The sequence below is a fragment of the Suricata suricatta genome, chromosome 2 (assembly GCF_006229205.1).
Source record: "Suricata suricatta isolate VVHF042 chromosome 2, meerkat_22Aug2017_6uvM2_HiC, whole genome shotgun sequence".
NCBI lineage: Eukaryota > Metazoa > Chordata > Mammalia > Carnivora > Herpestidae > Suricata > Suricata suricatta.
The window spans coordinates 21,132,711-21,151,762 of NC_043701.1; the positions used below are offsets into that span (position 1 = coordinate 21,132,711).

The 19,052-nt window shown below is 47.0% G+C and overlaps 1 protein-coding gene across 6 annotated transcripts in view; it reads left to right on the forward strand.

Moving 5' to 3' along the window:
* LOC115278817 overlaps positions 1–19,052 on the forward strand; it is a 172,850-nt gene that overhangs the window by 73,004 nt on the left and 80,794 nt on the right. For all 6 annotated transcript variants that reach the window (XM_029923303.1, XM_029923315.1, XM_029923313.1 and 3 more), the window contains exon 5: positions 2,374–2,602. In XM_029923303.1, the coding sequence (XP_029779163.1) occupies positions 2,380–2,602 (223 nt within the window). In that variant the 5' untranslated portion in view covers positions 2,374–2,379. The remainder of the gene's footprint in view (positions 1–2,373; positions 2,603–19,052) is intronic.

Here is a 19,052-nt window from a genome sequence, read left to right on the forward strand (position 1 = left end):
AACAACTCAGATAGTTTAGTTATGAACACATGCTAACATTTTATTGCCGGTTTTGCAGTGCAAGGGCCCCTGGTAAGAGGACTCAAACTCACTCTTAGTAGACGTGGGGGTCTGTTACAGGAAGAAGGATCGAATCATCACTGAGGAGAATGCTTAAAAATCTTTAGACTCTAACTAGTCTAGTTGATAATTGATGGTCATCTGGGTGACTGGTAGTGAGTTCCCCAAAACAAGCCCTACTCTTGAAGTTCATTTAAAAATTGCATCAGAAAAAAAGGATTTATCTGGAAAGCTGTTGATTTCTTCCCACTTGGATGTTATGCGTTATACAGTAGGCAGCTTGGTTCTGTTCCAGACCGGGTTTGGGGCAGTTTTTCTTTAATAGGTTCAGGGTCACAGTGGAGTGCAGTCCAGTTTTCAGGGTGCTGCTGGTGAAGAGCTTTTGGTACCCTATGTTAAGGAGAATTTGGATTTTTATCCTGAGGGCAATAGGGAGCCATTGCCAGTGCGAGGAGTTTATAGCCCAGCCATCAGCGTGGGCGTGGGTTAGCCGCAGTGTGGCAGGAGAGAGGCTAGCAGAACGCTTTAATTTTCCCTCGAAAAACTGATGAGGCCTCTGAGTTCCAGTGTGTCTCCCCCGTGCCCCTCCTCCCACCTGGAGCGGCTCTGAGACAGCCACCTAGTTGGGGATTAGAGGTAGAAGGCAGTAGTTGGGTTTCCTCCAGCAGAGTTGGTTTTAACTTATTCAGTCTAAAAAAAAAGACACCTTTTTTTTTCTTAAGTGTTTATCCATTTGAGAGACAGAGTGTGAGTTTGGGAGAGGCAGAGAGAGAGAGGGAGACACAGAATCAGAAGCAGCTCCAGGCTCTGAGCTGTCAGCACAGAGCCCAATGCGGGGCTTGAACTCACAAACTGCAATATCATGACCTGAGCCAAAGTCGGATGCTTAACTGACTGAGCCACCCAGGTGCCCCTAACTTGCTCAGTTTTAAATGGTGATTGCTCTCACTACAGTGAAAGAAAGTATAATACTGTGAAGCAGATGCTGAGAAGGTTCTGGAAGCAGCATCCAGGCCAAGGTAACAGTTCAGAGAAAGGCATCCGAGACCCTTATGCACCTTGTGGCTCCGCCTCGAGGTCTGGGCCCCATCGCCTGCCCTTCCCCTCTTCCAGGGCTTGGTCCCATTTCTGTCCTGAGGCACCAGAGGCAGTTTCAGAACCCGGCCATCATCTGGCCTTGGCCTTGAGGCCGTTACTGTATTCCTGCTCCAGTTTGCTGTAATTACAGAGGACTCTGCCCTTCCTCAGAGGTCTGCAGGCAGAGGCTCCTTCAGTGCGTCTGCTGTGGTTAAAACAGAACCTTCAGAGATGCCCCTACCCCAGGCTGCAGATCTATTGGCATGGGGTGACCTGTGCTTTGTTTTCTTGTCACTGTTCCACAAAGTCGTGTGTCATTCTGGGCAGAGGTGTGGACACTTTGCCAGAAGCATCAGGGAACCTGACCTGGGTGGTAGGTCTGCAGTGTTTCTGGTGGTGGTGGTGGTGGTGACGGGTCATACCCTCTGCCTGTCCTCTCCTTTGTTGTGTCCATGGCATTACTGTTCCATTGTCTTCTCCTCGTTCATGACGTTTAATTGTTGTCATGTCAGTGTATTGCCATAAAAGCAGTACTCCGTAGTTCCCTGGAGTGGGTTGAAAGGGCATATTTGAGAATCTGCAGTCCTCTTCTAAAGTTGATGTGAACAGGGGCCTATCTATTCTTAGCTTTTATTCTCATTAGAAATCTGCATTCAAAATACATAATTATTCTCCTTTTGTTTTTTAAATGTTACCCCATCGCAAAAACACCTGTCTCTAAGAACTGAGGAGGACTTAACTGTGGGAACAGAGGTAGTGAGTCATACCTGCAAACCCGGAAATGAGTTGATTTGAGCCTCTTTGAGGAGGTTTCCTGGGCGAGCACGTATGCAGTAATTAAAGGACGAGGACACTAAGAGGTGCGTACTTGCAGAGTTAATCCTCAGGTGACGTGCTCCTTCTCAGATTGAGACCTCAGTTTTTGTTTTGTTCATTAAAAATAATAAAAAAGCTTACTACTTAACTATAGAAAAACACACTATTATTCGGGGGTGTGTGTGTATGTGGTGTCCTTTAACCTTACCTTTTAAACACTCTTCCTCTGACGGGAATGTTTATATATGTTAATGCCGGCTTATTTGGGGAAGGAGAGAAGTTACTGCTTCAGGCGATCTCAGTGAGCTGTGAAGTTATTTGGAAAAGCAGATGATCTTTCTGCGTGCCTGTATTTGAGTTGGTTCAGAACTTCCAGCGTGCGGGGAGGAGAAGCTTACTAATCATTTGTTTCTTCTTCAGGTGTTCATGCTTGAATTTGTACCTGTCCAGTGCCGGAGCACCGTCAGTCCACCTTGGATTGTGCTGACACATTCTGCTCTGGGGCGTGAGGGCAAGAGCGGAAGGGCCACCATGAGCCCGACCGGGGGACTCTTCAGCAAGCAGACACAGCCTCGACCTGCTAAAGATTTCCCTCGGACTCTTCACTCTCATCCTTTTTGCGTGGCTTTCTTCTCGGATGGCCATGAGGGTAAGATAAACATTTCTCTTCCACTGTGAAACCCTAATGCTCCCAGACTTTACTGAACATGGACTTCCATTAAATTCCATCTTAATGAATATGGTGGCTTTGTTTTGTGCACCAGTGAGAAAGGAAAGCCCTGCTATGTAACATACTCACTTTCAGTAGTATCGGGAATAATCTGAAAAGAACCAGAATATTAGAATATTAGCAGTGAGCAGTTTAAATAGGGTTATGTGATGATCCTAGACCAGGTCTTCTCTAGAAGATGGCTCTTTTCTACTGGAGGCTGAGAGGAGCCACTTCTCCACTCTGAGGACCTGTGGGCTTTATGAACACTTTGAGTTTTTGTCACGATAATGTGTACTTTCTTTTGGATGCAATGGCTTCCTTTCTATCCCCAACAGCTCTGAGACACTGCTATTGCACACGTGACAGATGAAGTAGGTGAACTTAATAGTTACGGTTTTTTCCTTTTCCTTAGTTCCTAGATCTGTGGAAGAAATTGGGAGTAGCAAATCCTGGGGCACCTGGGTGGCTTAGTCATTTGAGTGTCCACCTTTGGCTCAGGTCATGATCTCACTGTTCTTGGGTTTGAGCCCTGTGTCAGGCTCTGTGCTGACAGCTCAGAGCCTGGAGCTTGCGTCAGATGCTGTGTCTCCCTCTCTCTCTGCCCCTCCTCCACTTGGTGCTGTCTCTCTTTCTCAAAAATAAATTAAAAAAAAAAAGAATAGCAAATCCTGGTCTGGAGCCAAGGCTTTGGGCTTCCCCCCTTCCCACAACAAAAGGGATAAATTTTTAGTTCTTAGTCAAAATGTATGTAAGTGTACTTAATTCTTAAGAAATCCACAAACTTCTGGGGCACCTGGGTGGCTCAGTCAGTAGAGTGTCCAACTTTGGCTCAGGTCGTAATCTCATGGTTTATGAGTTTGAGCCCTGCATGGGACTGTAATTGCAGAGCCTGCTTCAGTCCCTCTGTCCCCGCTCTCTCTCTGCCCTCCCTGGCTCACGCTCTCTCTCTCTCAAAAATAAACTTTGAAAAAAAGAAGTCCACCGACTTTTTAGTGGTGCTGATGGTGGAGTTCTAGAACTTGTTTCATTTAATTACCTATTTGAAATGTCAGGCTGTAGTTTAGGAACTGCCTTAAATTATTTTTAAATAAGGCAAGTTATAAAGAAGGTAATCCTTCAATTTGTTATTTATGTAATATCTACATTTTCACATTTTTGTGAGATAAAAATTGACTGATTGAGTCATGCATTCATCCACTGAATGTCTCTGATTTGCCAGTCATCGTACTAGAAAGATAGAGATGAAGACTTGGTCTCTATTTTAAAGGTGCTGGGGGTACCTGGGTGGCTCAGTGGATTGAGCATCAGACTCTTGGTTTTGGCTCAGGTAGTGAGCTTATGGGCATGGGTTCCAGCCCCACATTGAGCCCAGCATTGAGCCCAGCTTGACAGCATGGGGCCTGCTTGGGATTCTCTCTCCCTTGCTCTTTGCCTCTCCTGCATTCTCTCTGTCCATTTCTCTGTCTCTTTCTCTCAAAATAAGTAAACTCAAAGGTGCTAGTAAACCCACAAGAGAGACATAAATATCCTTATGAGAATAGAAAACACTCCTGTGGCACGTACCGTATGCCAGGCACCATTGTTAGTGCTTTCTAGGCATTTACTTTAACTCCTGAATTGATATAGAAGCCCTTTGAAGTTCTTACTATTATTTTCTCTGTTTTACACATGAATAAATTCAGAGGTTAGGTACTTGTCCCAAGGTCATAAAGCTTGTTTTGTTTGACAGTCAGATGTATTGAGTACAGTAACAGACCTGCTGGGGAGGGGAGTGCGCTGGCAGAGCAGGGGAGCATCTCGTTGGGAAAATGGGGACCAGAAGTGTGAGTATCCATGAAAATTTCCCACAGGAGGCAGTACCTGAACAAATCTACTCAGAGGACTGGAAGAGCCCAGAAATACTTCGTTAGTAACATAAGGTACTATGTCATAAATGAGTTTGTAGGTTGGATGAGTGACAGGATGTTGGAAGACAGAGAGGAGCACCTGGGTGGCTCAGTCAGTTAAGTGTCTAACTTTGGCTCAGGCCATGATCTCACAGCTCGTGGGTTCCAGCCCCACATCAGGCTCTGTAGTGACAGCCTGGAGCTGGAGCCTGCCTCAGATTCTTCCTTGCTCACTCTCTCTCAAAAATAAACATTAAGAAAAAAAAATATTGGAAGATAGGGAGATAGTAAAAAATATACCAGCTCCCTGCAGTCTTCAAGATAAATGACAAGGAAATAGATTTCCAATGTCGAGTCAAACCTTTGTTTCCAGTTAGTGTAAGATATGAGAAAAACTTGGCGTTAACAAAAAAACTGATGAAAGTACTAATTTCCTTATACTTTGTCAGCATGTGGGTAAATGTGTGACCCCTTTGAACATTCTAAGATGAATTTCTCTATCACTGGAGATTTTATCTTAGTAAACCTCTAGTAACCTGTAGAAATAGTCTACAAGTAGTTATTTTGAATAAATGCAGGGGAAGATTGACTGTTTTCAGAATAAAAGTTGGCAGGAACTGCCCAGTAAGGTAGATTAATTTTATCATTGCAGAATCACAAACACTGTTCAGAAGATGGGGTTGACACTTGTCTCAGGGACACTAGGTCGTTGCTCTTCTGTCTTCCTGTAGCTGCTCCTGCTTTTTTGAGCATCAAGCCTTGTGGATAACTGTCCTGTGTCCCCTTGCAAGCACCACCTGCTGACTCTGTCATTACCCCCATGCCTGACTTGTGATTGCCTCCCGTGCCCCAGCTTCACTGGGTGACCCACCTCTGTTTTCCTTGGCTACATGGGTCTTGTCTTGGAGCTTCTCATCACCAGTGATCTCCCCAACTTCCTCCATCTCTCCACTCTCTAGGCCTTGTGTACTCGTGGCTCAGATCAGTTTAGTCAGACATTTCCTGTGTGACCACACCCTCCTTCTGTCCACCTTGGACTTGCCTCTCTTGATCCTGCTGAGACCTTTAGTTTGCTGACAGCTTTGCTCCATACCTTTCCAGCCTCATTTTCTTCCTGATTCAACTCTCTTGCCCAGGCCCTATGTTCCCCAACCATTTTGTGTTTTGGCTTGCATGCGGGCTCCCGACTAGTGCCAGAGAAAGCCATGCAACTGGGCAGATCGGCACCTGTTCTCGTGAATTCAAGCGGTGGCTCAGCTTCTTGTTCTCCTGGGCAGCTGTCTGCCGCTCTGATTCTTCATGGTGACTGTTCTGAGCTCTTCTCCAACTTCTGGCTGCTCTTCCTCCCCGCTTACCCTGCTCAGATGATGCCCTCCTGCTGTCGGGCTGTCTGTGCTACCTGCCCCCGAGCCTCCTCCTGCCCCTTGGTGTCCATGAGCTGACAGCCTCCTGCTTTTTCTTCTACTTTTCATACCGCCTTAGTCATCTTTGTGGTTTCATCTCTTGTCAAACTGACTTCTGTCAAAAGGCAACTACAAGATGTCTGTTTCCTCTTTCAAGTACAATGAAACATTTTCACACTGCTGTCCCTTTGCCTTCTGCCGGAGAAAGCTGGGATGTACTGTAGGGGGGCAGGCCCCTGGCGCTCTCATGCTGTGTGTGTGTGCATGTGTGTGTGTGTGTGTGCACGCGTGTGCGCGCTCGTTTGCTTGCGTGGCTGCGGGGCTCAGCTCTGTGATCAGTAGCTATCTCCCTGGGTTGCGGAATGGTTCTGCCCTTTGCAGAAATAGTCCCCCAGGGTTTATTCTGCGTGCACGCAGGGCCGAGTGGGGTTGGCGTCTTTCAGGTTAGAGGTAGGCAGGGCTTTCCTGCTGTTATTCAAGTGTGCTCTGGCTGTCATCTTTGGTGGCTCACTGGTGCCTTTGCAGGTTATCGAGGTGCAGTGAGGCGAGCGTTTGGCTCCCGCTTCTGCCGAATGGACCCCAGATCTCCTCCTTTACACTTCTTTGTGCTGATTCCCTGATTGCTCTGGAGGGCTTCCGCCCACTCCCCTGTTGCTCCTTATAATTGCCGCCTCTGCGTGACTCCTTACTCCCTCATTCCATGCTCCCTTCCCTTGTTTTGTATCATCTCTTCGGTTGGCTTAATTCACTATTTAGTTCCAGAGCTGGGCACTTGGGGAGGAGGTAATAAGCATTATATCCTCTGAAATGACAGAGCTGCCCTTCTGGTGATTGCAAGAGAGAAACATTGAGATGTATCATCGCAGTATATTATGATAAAGACTGATAAAGTGTGAGCTGAGCATCTTATTTACATCGCTTCACATAATCTTTAAAAAATCCTGTGCATTTGCTGGGGTTTTTTTTTTTTTGGCCTTTATTTTACAGAGCTGAACACTGAGGTTCTGAGAAGTGACGTCATTTGGTTAAGGCCATTTACACAGAAAGTTACCCAGTGGGAAAGAGAGCCCAACAAAAAGCTCATGCTGCAAAAGCCCGTGGCCTTCCCTGCTGCGAACACAGTTTTCCTACCCTGCAACATCGCCTCTGTTGGAGGGCTGACCCTGAACAGTGGAGTCCAAGATCTAATAACAGACACTCAACACATTGAATATTAGGTGCTAGAGAACTCTAGCTAGAAATCAGTAGTCGTAGTGTTTTTTATTCTTCTGTTGTTTTAGTGGCATTGCCTAAAATATATCACCTTTATTCAGTTTACAGTGTATTTGCTATCACTCGCATTCTGATGAGTAACATAGTCTTGCAAAAATATCTTACATGCCTCTCTATTAACATTTAAAAAAATTTTTTTAATGTTTATATTTTTGAGAGAGACAGTGTGAGTGGGGGAGGGGCAGAGGGAGAGGGAGACATAGAATCTGAAGCAGGCTCCAGGCTCCGAGCTGTCAGCACAGAGCCTGACGTGAGACTTGAACCCACAAACCACGAGATCATGACTTGAGCTGAAGTCAGATTCTCAACCGACTGAGCCACCCAGGCGCCCCAATGGTTGCTATTTTCTTATCAAAATTCTCATGTTGTTTTCCTAATTTTGTGTAGTTGTCTGTATTTTCTTGAAATTCACTAAACTTCAAGATGATTACTCTGAATTCTTTGCCTGACAGTTCATAGATCTCTGTTTCTTTAGGGTAAGTTACAGGAGCTTATTGTTTACCTTCTGTGGTGTCATCTACCTGATTTTTCATGATCATTGATTCCTTACGTTGATGTCAGTGTGTTTGAATAATGGGGCTCCTCTTCCAGACTTTACAGATTTGCATTGGCAGAGAGAATTCTTCACCAGTCAGCTCCATTTGAGTCACTGGGTGCGTCTGCTGGTGATATCTTGGGGCAGGTAGGACCTCCTATCATGGTCTCTGGGTGAGGCAGCTGCGCAAGCTCTGAGGATGCAGGCCAGGGGTGTCTGTCCCTGGCTGGGAGCAGTTGGATAGGCCTACTGGCTTAGTTCCCGTGCACGTGAGGCTGCAGGACGGTATGTATGATTGCCTGGATTCTCCTGTCAGAAGTGGTCAGAACCGGGACTGTGTTCAGTCATAGATGGGTCTGTGAGGTCGCTTTCCGGCCCTCGCAGGACAGCAGGAGGGGAGCCAGGGCCTGCACACCTCATTGCTTGGAGACTGAGATCAGTTCAAGGCATGCAGGGGCCGCCTGTTTAACTCTACAAAGGGAGGAGCCCCTGGCTTTGCTCTCTGTCCGCGCAGTGGGCTACGCAGAGCTGCAGAATGGGCTCTGAAGCGTCCCGTGTGCTCTGGTCAGGCTCCCTGGCTGGGCAGGCTGGAGGCTGTGCTCCGTGGCGAGCAGGGATGTGCATTAGATTCCCTGCCTGGGCACAATGGGAGAAGTAAGTGTAAAACCAGTAAAGCTGTTTGTTGTCTTAACTGGAGCCGATCTGCACCCCAAGTTCCTTGGCCAAATAATAGGGCCATGACTTTGCTCTGCGAACTATTGGCTCTGACTGCTCTTCTCTTGGCCTGAGCTCTGTGGGGCTGTACAGCTCCCAGCCGTTGTCACCAGCCCTTCTGGTCAGATGGGGCCAGAAGACCGTCTTCACAATGTGTGGGTCTGCGCCCCAGCCCTCTTGCCTGGGCAGGAGGGGGAAGGTCCACACTGGGCTAATTCAGGTTGCCTGACAGGCTCTCTGGTTGGGAGGGGCCAGAATCTACCTTCAGCTCTGGCTGTGAATGAATCGGGCTGCTTGTGTGAGGCATGGGAAGCTGCCCTGCCTGGTGCTGGCTTTGCTCTGGGGGTGAGCCTCTCGGAGCCTCTTGCTGAGATCCAGCCCCTCCCTCTCTGGGCGTGGGCGAACTGGGCTCTCGGGGTGGAAAAACTCCTCCTCCAGGGGGCAGAGCCAGGCAGATCTGCAACTGCCAAGTTCCCCAGTCAGGGTGCGCCCCCACCTTGGTTCTGCAGACTGGTTGGGATTACTGTTAGGACCCTGCAGGCGTGAGCTTCAGCTGTTAGGGTCCTTGTGCTGGTTGTTGGAAGCCCCTCCCCCAGCCTCCATGACAGTCAGATTCCCAGTGTTTGAGCCCCTCAGATTCCCCTGAAGTCCTCACGGTGGGAGGTCAGCTAGGGGGCTCCTAAAAGTGACCCACAGTGCTGGAGGTGCTGTTTGTCCCTCTTGGGCTCTCTTTCCCACTGGAGGACCAGGGATGTCTCCATGTGCTGCACTGGACTAGAGGTGGCTCAGCACGTGGCTGCCCCTCTGCTCCTTCTGACGCAGTCTGTCCCCGTCTCTGAGGTGCCTCAGCCTCACCCCTGTGTCCTGGGGGTCTCTCGGTGTTATCTTGTTCTTGAACAGATGTTAGTTGTTGTGATGGGGTATGGAGTCTGGAGCAACCTAGGTCCCCATCCCGGTGATATCGCACCATGCTCTGCACACATGGAGCTTTTGTTCTGGTGTGGGAGGCGCCCAGGAAGCTGGTAAACAGGGATACGGTGGCAGACGATGGTAACTGTCGTGAGGAAAAGTAACGCTGAATGCAGGGGTAGGGAGAAACGGGGATGGGGAGCCTGCTGCTGCCTTATCTAAGTCATCAGGTCTTACCGGGGAGGTGACATTTAACGGAAGACCTGAGTGTCTTGCTCAGTTTGGGCTGCGGTGACACAATAGCATCAACGGCGTGGCTGACGACGACTCCTCTGCCTCACAGTTGTGGAGACTGGAAGTCCGAGATCGGGGAGCCTGCGGGGAAGGCTTCTTGGTGGAACGCCCTTCATTCCTGGTTTCCGACGCCTGCCTTCTTGCTGCGGCCTTACGTGGGGTGTGGGGTGGGGGGATCGTTTCTCCTGTGCCTTCTCTCACAAGGGCACTAATCCTCCACTCTCATGACCTAATCACCCCGAAAGGTCCCGTTTACAAATACTGTCACACTGGGAATTAGGGTTTCAACACACGCGTCCTGGGGGAGGACGCCCCTTCCGTCTGTTGTGCTGAGTGAGGTGAGGACGGGCATTCATTCCAGACACCGGGAACTGCATTCTCGAAGACCTGACATGAGCCATGTTGGAGGATCAGCTCTGTTGGCCACAGGGATGGTGCTGGAGCAGAGCAGGTAGCGAAGGAAAGGGCATTCGGAAGTGAAGCTTGAGGGGTCCCGGAGCTGGTCCGCGTGAGGCCTATGGGGCGGCAGTTTGGATTAGATTCCCAGTGGCACGGGGGAGCCTTCCTCCGCAGGGAAGGATGTGCTAGGGCTCTTCGTTCTAGAAGGTCACTTTGGATGCTGCGGGGCTGGGGCCAGGAGTGGATGTGCGGTGTGGTCTCGGTGAGAGGGGATGGCTAAGGCTGGGTTGGCAGCAGTGGAGGTTATAGGAGGTGGCTGGACTGGGGACCCTGAAGGTAACGCTTTGGCTGATAGCTCAGTTGTGGGGTGTGACGTAACCCCCAAATGGTACGGTATTAGGAGGCAGGCCTTTGGGTGTTTCAGCTTCCATCTGTGGGCCGTAAGAGTGGGGTCCTCGTGGTGGGATTGGTGTCTGTGTGAGAAGAGGAGGGGTGACCAGAGCTCTCTCCCCTCGCGCCACATGAGGACACAGTGAGAAGGCGGCCGTCCACCCACAGGACGGGAGCGCTCACCAGAGTCCGACGCGGCCAGCACCCTGATCTGGGCCTCCGTGTCTCCAGAACTGTGAGAAGGAAGGTCAGGTTGCTTACGCCGGCTGGGCCGTGGTGTTGTATTACAGCAGCCTGTGCTGAAACACCTTCCCTTCCTATTTATGTCCGTAATGCGCTCTACATGCCAGGTGCACAGAACTAAATAATTAAATTCAAACACTAACAGCAGTGGGTAAAGTTTAAGTAAACGTTTGCTTTTCTCACTTCAGATGTAACCCCTTTCAGCTACCCATTTGGAAGCTTGAGGTTTATTCTACTAGACCTGTGCTTCTTTCAAAAAAATTTTTAAGTTTATTTATTTTGAGAGAGAGAGCAAGGGAGGGGCAGAGAAAGAGGGAAAGAGAGAGAGAGAATCCCAAGCAGGTTCTGGGCTATCAGCACCAAGCCTGATGTGGGGCTCAAACTCACGAACGGTGAGGTTGTGATGTGAACCAAAACCAAGATTTGGAGCTTAACCGACTGAGCTACCCAGGCACCCCTAGACCCATACTGTCTAATGAGGCAGCCATTTGCCACTTGTGGTTATTTAAACTTAGATAATGCAAATTACATACAATGAAACATTCAGTTCCTCAGTCACACCGGCTGTACTTCAGGTGTGCAGTAGCCGTGTATGCCTAGCTGCAGCTGTGTTGGGCAGAGTCGACAGAGAGCATTGCCATCCTCATGGAATGTGCTATTGAATAGCACTGTTTTAGATGAATTCCATTCATATACGAATGTGAGTGTGTTATATATATATATGTGCATGCACACACACATACTGTGCAGTTGGCATAATATTGTACATCCTCTTCTGCAATTTGTTTTTTGCACCTAACAGAAAAACTGTTAATTTGGTGTGATCCACATGCAACATCATGCCAGGAAAATTTTAAAACAGGGCACATAATCAAACATAAGAGTTTTATTTTTGTAAATTAAAAATATTTTAATTTCAGATTTTAGAGGTAATTGCAACACAGCCTTAATGCCTGTTCCAACTTTAACTAAACAGATTAATTTTGGAAATAGTCCACTCAGCCTTGGGTATGTAAAGAAAGAAGGTTCAGGAGCTGTAGTTTGAGCTTAATCTACCATCCAGATAGACATCCGCACACGCACACACACACTTCCCATTATTCCTGTTTTGTAACAGGGATTGTAACCTTCTGTTTAGTGTGCACACTGTTCAGTAGACCAGCACCATCCAAAATGGTAGCCATTAGGCACATTTAAATTGAAGTTAAAAGTTTAGTTTCTCAGTTGTACTAGCCTCATTTCAAATGCCCACCAGCCACGTGTGGCCAGTGGACAGTGTGGATTTGGAACATTGCCATTTTGCAGAAGGCTCTGTTGGGCAGCCCTGTACTAGAAACTTTCTTCAAACACATTTTGTATTTAAATGCAGTGATTTTTCCACAACTGGAGGGTGGGAGACGCCATCCAGGAGGATGTCTGAGAACTTGTGGGAGCCAGTGGGGAGCCTGCACCTCCCTGCGCTTCCCACTCAAGATTCTCATCCTCCCCTTTGAAGACGCATGTCCTCCAACTATCTTTGAGAATTAGTGTTCCAGAGTAAGTTAATTGTGGGAAAGAATATGGTACTGAGAGCATTTCAAGGCTTGAGTATTATTTTGATAATTGGCAATGCATATATGCTATTAAATAGCACTTTTACATACAGCAAGTGTCACTGCTTAACTTAGAATAGAAAATGTTTAGTAACAAACTAAAGTGCTTAGTTACAGTGGGTGCTGACACCGTATTATATTTAAACTTTGTAACGTGAGAAAAGAATATTGGAAATGCACCCTTTTGTGAAAAACAGATGGCTTTACATTGACATTTATGTTAGAGGAGGTATGTAATCTGGACGATTCACAGGAAACAGGAAGAATAGTTGTCTGTGGGAATGGAGATAGTATAAGAGGGAGACAGGTGTAATAGAATGACTTTTTCGCTCTCTACCCTTTTCTTTATGTACCTTGTAACTATGTTCTTGTATTAATACAAAAATCAGTAAATAAAACCATGAAGAACAAAACCAAACCCATCCTTAAAATGTGTGGGATACAGAATAGATCATTTAGGAGGTAAGGGTCACTCAGGACAGAAGGAATTACATAGACTAATAGGAGCAGAGGGCTGGTCTGAAGTTTCACGTGACCATCAGATGAAACCTCGTGAGGTCTCCTGGCACACCAGGACCCGGGCTTGGCAGACCACGTCGCTGATTATTTTGCAATAATTAAAGCCACTTGCAACTGTTTTATTACATATAACTTAATACATTTTAGGAGAAAAAAGCACTCATAGTATTATTATATATAAAATGTACATAGAACTTTTTTTTCTCTGCAACCTTTCTTAACACTCGTGGAACAGAGCTTAGCGAATGGTGATTTAAACTCTTGGAAATAATTATTCCAGAAAGATGAAGTTGAAAAGAAATTGTTCAGGTCTGGGGCACCTTGCTTCAGTTCCAGTCTTTCAGGAAGGTGAATACTGGTGTTAATTGAGTGTAATCTGAATAGGGACGTACCACAGCTTATTCAGCACATAGCACCCTCGTAAAGTCACACGTGCCCCAAACATGGACTTATTCGTAGACACTGCCCCGTCTCCTCCCCCATCCTTTGCTTACAGTCACTGCCGGTGACCAAGAGGTGGGACGGTCCACAGCGTGGGGACACGGGCAGAGGGGATAGAGCTGCATTCCCCCACCATCACGTCTCTGTATTTCAACTTCCAGGGGACTGTGACATCAAAAATGGAGCACCCAGATAGTCAACACCAAGTGTTGGGTTTTGAAAACAGAACCCTGTAGTTCAGCAGAATCTATGTTTTTCTCTGAAAGCACATCTCTGGGATGTGTTTCAGGAAAGAAAACTAAGGGAAAACTAGTTAGGGAAAAACTAACACCCTGCACGGCATGTGTTACAAAGAAACTCTTGTTTGTGGTGGAAGTTGGAGACAATGACTTCTCGGAGGCAGGGGTAGTTTTCAACATGCTGAACAGGTGGCATTGCACAGGAGTTCACACATTCAGAGTAGACGCCAGCCTTGACCACTGGTGTGGCCGTACTCATGTGTATGGGCTGAGTGTCACTCCTGCCAAGCGACAAAGCCGTCAGAGATGAGATGAGCCGTTACTGGGGTTTGTGGCCCAGCCTGCGGGTTGTCCCCTCGGCGTCCATAACACCCATCTTTATACACTGCAGCCCTACTGGATAGCTCTGTGGCCATCTGACTAACTTCAGGTTAGTGGGAGGTACATTATCATGTGGTCTTTTCCAGAACCTTCCTTAAGGGACAGTACGTGTCCCTCCTGCCCTCTCTCTACTTACACCTTTCCCATTCTGCTGCCTAGAATGTGGCTGCCATCATCGTCACTGGTGGTAGAGCAGTAAAATAGGCAGAGGGCCACACTTGCCTTCCCAGACTTCTGCCTGAGAAAGAAAGAAACTTCTCCTGTTTAAGCCACAGCTACTTTGGGCCTGAAGACACTCTCAGACCAGCCTAATTCTAACTATTGTAGTCCCTAATCTGCTAGGCAAATTCAATTTTATTTAAACTCTTCACCCTCCCATCAACAAGGTAGTCTTGTTCCTTTGTAAGGGATTAGGAGACAGAGGTTGAATAAAAATTAAGCAACTTGCCCACGTATCAGAGCCAGCATTTGAATCCATGTCTGAGCTTTCTGACTTCAGAGCTCCAGGGGCTCACTCCTTGCGTTCGTAAGTAATGTGAATCATAGAGGGCATGTGGCACATGGTTTTGTAACATTCATGCTTTGGCAGAGCCCCAATTTTGTGAATTTTTTTTCAAAAAGACGTTGGGTTTTTCAGAGAAATTCATTTGTGGCTTTTTGAAAGTGACAAACATGTTAACTGTTTTTCAGTCAATAATACTTATCAGAAAAACTTTTTTTCTTAATTTCAAAGAAAGCTGTTTTGTTCCTCTCGTTTCCAGCATTTGCCTCATTGTCATTTACTAATTAGGACATTTCTATGAAAAGAGGATATTTCGAAGAGAAACTGCATGGTTCAGTTTCTTTAGTTGTATCTTCACTGAAGGAAATTTCAAGAAAACTTGGTATTAAAAAAAACCTTTTTTTTAATGTTTTATTCATTTTTTGTTGTTTTATTCATTTTTGAGAGAGAGAGAGAGAGAGAGAGAGAGAGAGAGACAGTGACAGTATGAGCAGGGGAGGGGGAGAGAAAGAGGGAGACACAGAATCTGAAGACAGGCTCTAGGCTCTGAGCTGTCAGCAGAGCCTGACATGGGGCTTGAACCCACAAACCACGAGATCATGACCTGAGCCTCAGCCAGACGCTCAACCGACTGAGCCACCCAGGCGCCTTGGGATTTCTTTTTAGAATGCTCCTCACTGTGCAACAAGTCCAGAACATTCCCCATCCCCACCCCCATATCTACTGCAGGATAATGTCGAAATTAGGATGGTAGTGGGATGGAGGTTATGAATTACTTGGATGGTCACACGGGGCAGCCTCTGCAGCCAGCCTTTCTGAGGAATCTAGACTTGATGTGGCCGAGTGCCACACTTGGGGCACGGGTGGAGTGGACAGGCTGGCAGCGGTGGGGGTGTGTGTGCAGGTGCAAACAACAGGTCTGGGGAGGCTGGTGAATCAGTCCTGGTGTGGACAAGAGTAGGCAGCAGAGCCTGCAGTAGGGTGGGGGACCTTGGCCTTCTGCTGGGGCTCCCGATGGCACCCTGGGCCGTGCTTCAAGTCTATTCATTCTTACAGGCTCACAGCGGACACTTAATTGGTCAGAGCAGCCGTATTCCTTGGGAACGCCGTAGCTGCAGGATTTGCCGTATAAAAAAGAATTCTGTGGCAAACAAGTTTGGGGAAATGCTGTATTCTAATACATCTGTTGGAAATTCACAGCACACTTTTAGCATCTTAAAAGTCTAAGGTCTGAAATCTATTTTACTTGACTCTACCCAGTTTCTGAAACTTCCTTGAAAATAGAAATGGTACTTACTTGTTTTTTTAAAATTACAGCATCCTGTGGAGACTGCTTCATGATCCTTTCAGGAAGCAGTTAACAGTGGTCTTGGGAGCGGCTGCTTGGGCAGGTTGGATTCCTGAGACAGTGTTGGATTTGCATCTAACCACATGGGCCTCTTCTTGGCAACCTCTTTGCTCTTACTTGCTGGCCATGTTCTCTGAAGCGTTGTGCATCTCCGCTGGCATAGAGTTCGCAGCCGCGAAACCCTACTGCTTGAAAGGCCAACGGTGCCTCTTCCTTTGCTGCCTTAGAAAAGGTGAAGTCATTTGCCGGAGTCCAGACAGCTAGTCAGTGAGGATGGGGCCAGGGTCTCGTCACATGCCATGGCCCGTTCCCAGTGGAAACGACTGGGGTCGGTTCTTTACCCTCAAGCCTTTTTTTTTTTTTTTTTTTTTTTTTTGGTGCTTCCTCCCAGTTGGGTTGGATAAGAGCAAAAGAACCGATGTTTGATTTCCTGTCATGGTTTGGCATGGGGATAAAAACGAGCAGAAGGGGGAGTGCCCGGGGAGGCATGGGTGCTGCTCAGTGAGGGTGCCACACGGGAACCCCAGACTTCCCGATCAGGACTGCTGCGAACCGTCGTTTTCTGTGTGACTGAGAACGACTCATGCCAGGCTCTGTCTGCAGGAGAACCGGCAAGTGGCTCCCCGCCGGGCGGCCCCCAAGAGTGCGTGAGCCGCGGAGCGGGACACCACTGCTGAGACGGGCAGCGCCTCGAGCCCACTGGGTGCTGCTCATTAAGCGCCGCAGGTGGCACGTTTCTGTTCTCCGTGGCGCTGAGGATTTGGAAGGAATGGTTTTTGAAATTTCTCTTTACGAGGCCAAGAGTATTGACATCATTAGGGTCCGCATTATAATTTTGCTTTAATTTAGATTTTCTTTTTTTCATGGTGAAGTTATTAGACCCTTATTCATTAATTACTATATGAAATTGGATTCTTTTATTATCTTGAGAGGTTCTTTTTTGTTTTATTGTCATAATTTCACCTGTCAAAAATTTTTGTGGCATTAATTTTGAGTATTCTTTTTTTTAATGTTTATTTTGAGAGAGAGCACGTACTTGTGCACATGCAAGGGACAGGAACAGAGAGGGAAGGGGAGTGTTTCAAGCACTGTCCCTGCAGGGGCTCCGTCTCATAAACCTTTCGTGAGATCATGAACAGAGCCGAGATCAAGAGTTGGACACTTAGCCAACTGAGCTGCCCAGGCGCCCCAACTTTGAGTATTCTTATGTTTTTATGAGCCACTTTCTACAGTCTTAAAATTTAGAGGATAATAATAAAGCCACAGTATTTTCTCCTGTTTGAACTGGAGTAATCCTTCTGTCAGAAGGGAGAAGGTTAATGAAAAGGAAAGATCATTTTGATTGAGTAGGCCTGACAACCTTTGCTTGAACTTTGTTACCTAACTGCTCCTCTTTGAATTGTTCTGATTATTATTAGGTTCTTTTTTATGTTGAGTGGACACTTTGGCCTGTGTTACTGGTTTTGTCCTACAGCCCTATTCAGGGAGAGAGGTAGAAACCCCTCCCTACTGCATAAGTATATTCTATACATTAAAAAAAATTTTTTTTAATGTTTATTTTTTGAGAGCGAGAGACCAAGACACAGATAGAGACAGAAACAGAGTTGAACAGGGGAGGGGCAGAGAGAGAGAGGGAGACACAGAATCTGAAGCAGACCCCAGGCTCTGAACTATCCGCACAGAGCCCAATGTGGGGCTCAACCTACAAACCATGAGGTCATAACCTGAGCCGAAGTTGGATGCTTAACTGAGCCACCCAGGCGCCCCTGTACATTCTATACATTTCTGATGTAATGTTTGTAACAGTGCTGGTGGGTAGGTAGCATTCACCTCCCTTTTACAGATAAAATAACAGATTCGGAGACTGAACATTCTCAGTGACTTTAGAGACCAGGTGATTTGTCAGGGCCATGACATAAGTAATAGCTGACTATGTCAGTAGTGGCCCCTCAAGTGTGAGAAGGGGGCAGGATGAACTTGATGGAACAAGGTTCAAGTTCCTTATTGCTATTGTCAAGCCTCTTCATCTCCCAAATCCAGCATACACCTGACACGGTGGATGGAGGGCTAGGAAGGTTACCTGCTTGTCTTGTGCACACCTGCTTCCTTTATCCTCTTACTGGGAAAGGTCACCAAACTTCACAGAGGGGTGTCCCATGGCCGCCTGTTAATTATAATCTGTTAATTGAAGCCTTTTGATATATAGCACTCATTGAGTCTATATAGGAAAATCAAATGATACTCAAACTCTGCAAGTACATGCTAGGTCTCAATAAATACTTGTTGACTTTGGAAGTATCAAGTGGTGGCCTCTGAAATTGGTAGAAATGGGCATCTGTGGGAGTGCTGTCTCATATACCAGGCCCAGCTGGCATGCATCTACCTGAAGAGGTGCTGATGCGGGTTGGATTGAGGCAGCATGGCTGGAGTCGTACCTGATCGTCCCTCATCAAAACCCTACAGTAAAAGCTGAGCTGAGTGTAACATTTGAAGGGGAAAATTCCACATGGAAGTCAGAATTGGAATTATGAGTAAAGTCCAGTTCGAGAAGCTGTGGTGGGTGGGTATCCCAGGTCTGAAGATGTATAGATGGGTTTAATGTGAGCAGACCATACATCTGCCCCTTTCCTTCTAGATCTATACCCTAGAGAAACTTTGGGACACGTGCATAAAGAGACAAGCTCAGGAAGACCCTGTCCTTTAGCTTTTATTGATGTAGACATGAGGATAAAAATCGGAAGAGATCCAGGGGATGGGTAAGCACTAAATTCAGGAGAGTGGTTTGAGCTGAGCCCTTTTGTTGTCGTTGTTTTGGTTGTTGTTAACATGTGATTTAATAGTCCTAAGTATCTACAATCCTGTACTCAGTAGATAATCGTGTTTTGTGTGTGTGTTTGTTTTCTTAGCTAGTGAGGCTGATAGAAACACAGGGTAGGATGGAGTCAGAGAGAACATAAGGTCTCTCCTTATGGAGGTGATGGAGCGGAGATGCAGGGATGAAGATCCCAGGTTGCTGGTGGCAGGACTAGGAATAAGAGCCAGGCTTTTCTGACTGCTCTTCTGGGCGTCTGCACCACACCACCCGTGCCCTCTTAATGAAGGGTCTTTTCTGTAAACTGCTGTCATTGGCGTCGTGCCCCTACCCCTTTGCAGTCCTCCATTAGAGCATGTTTGTGGACTGTGGTACTTTAAGGTATGAGTTTCTAAAGCGCAGTGACTGCACAGATCACCAAGCCCTGAGTGCATTTTTCTCCTGTGAAAATATATTAAGGTCTATTCACATTTCTTTTTTCCCTCCAAGATGTTTTTTATTTTTAATA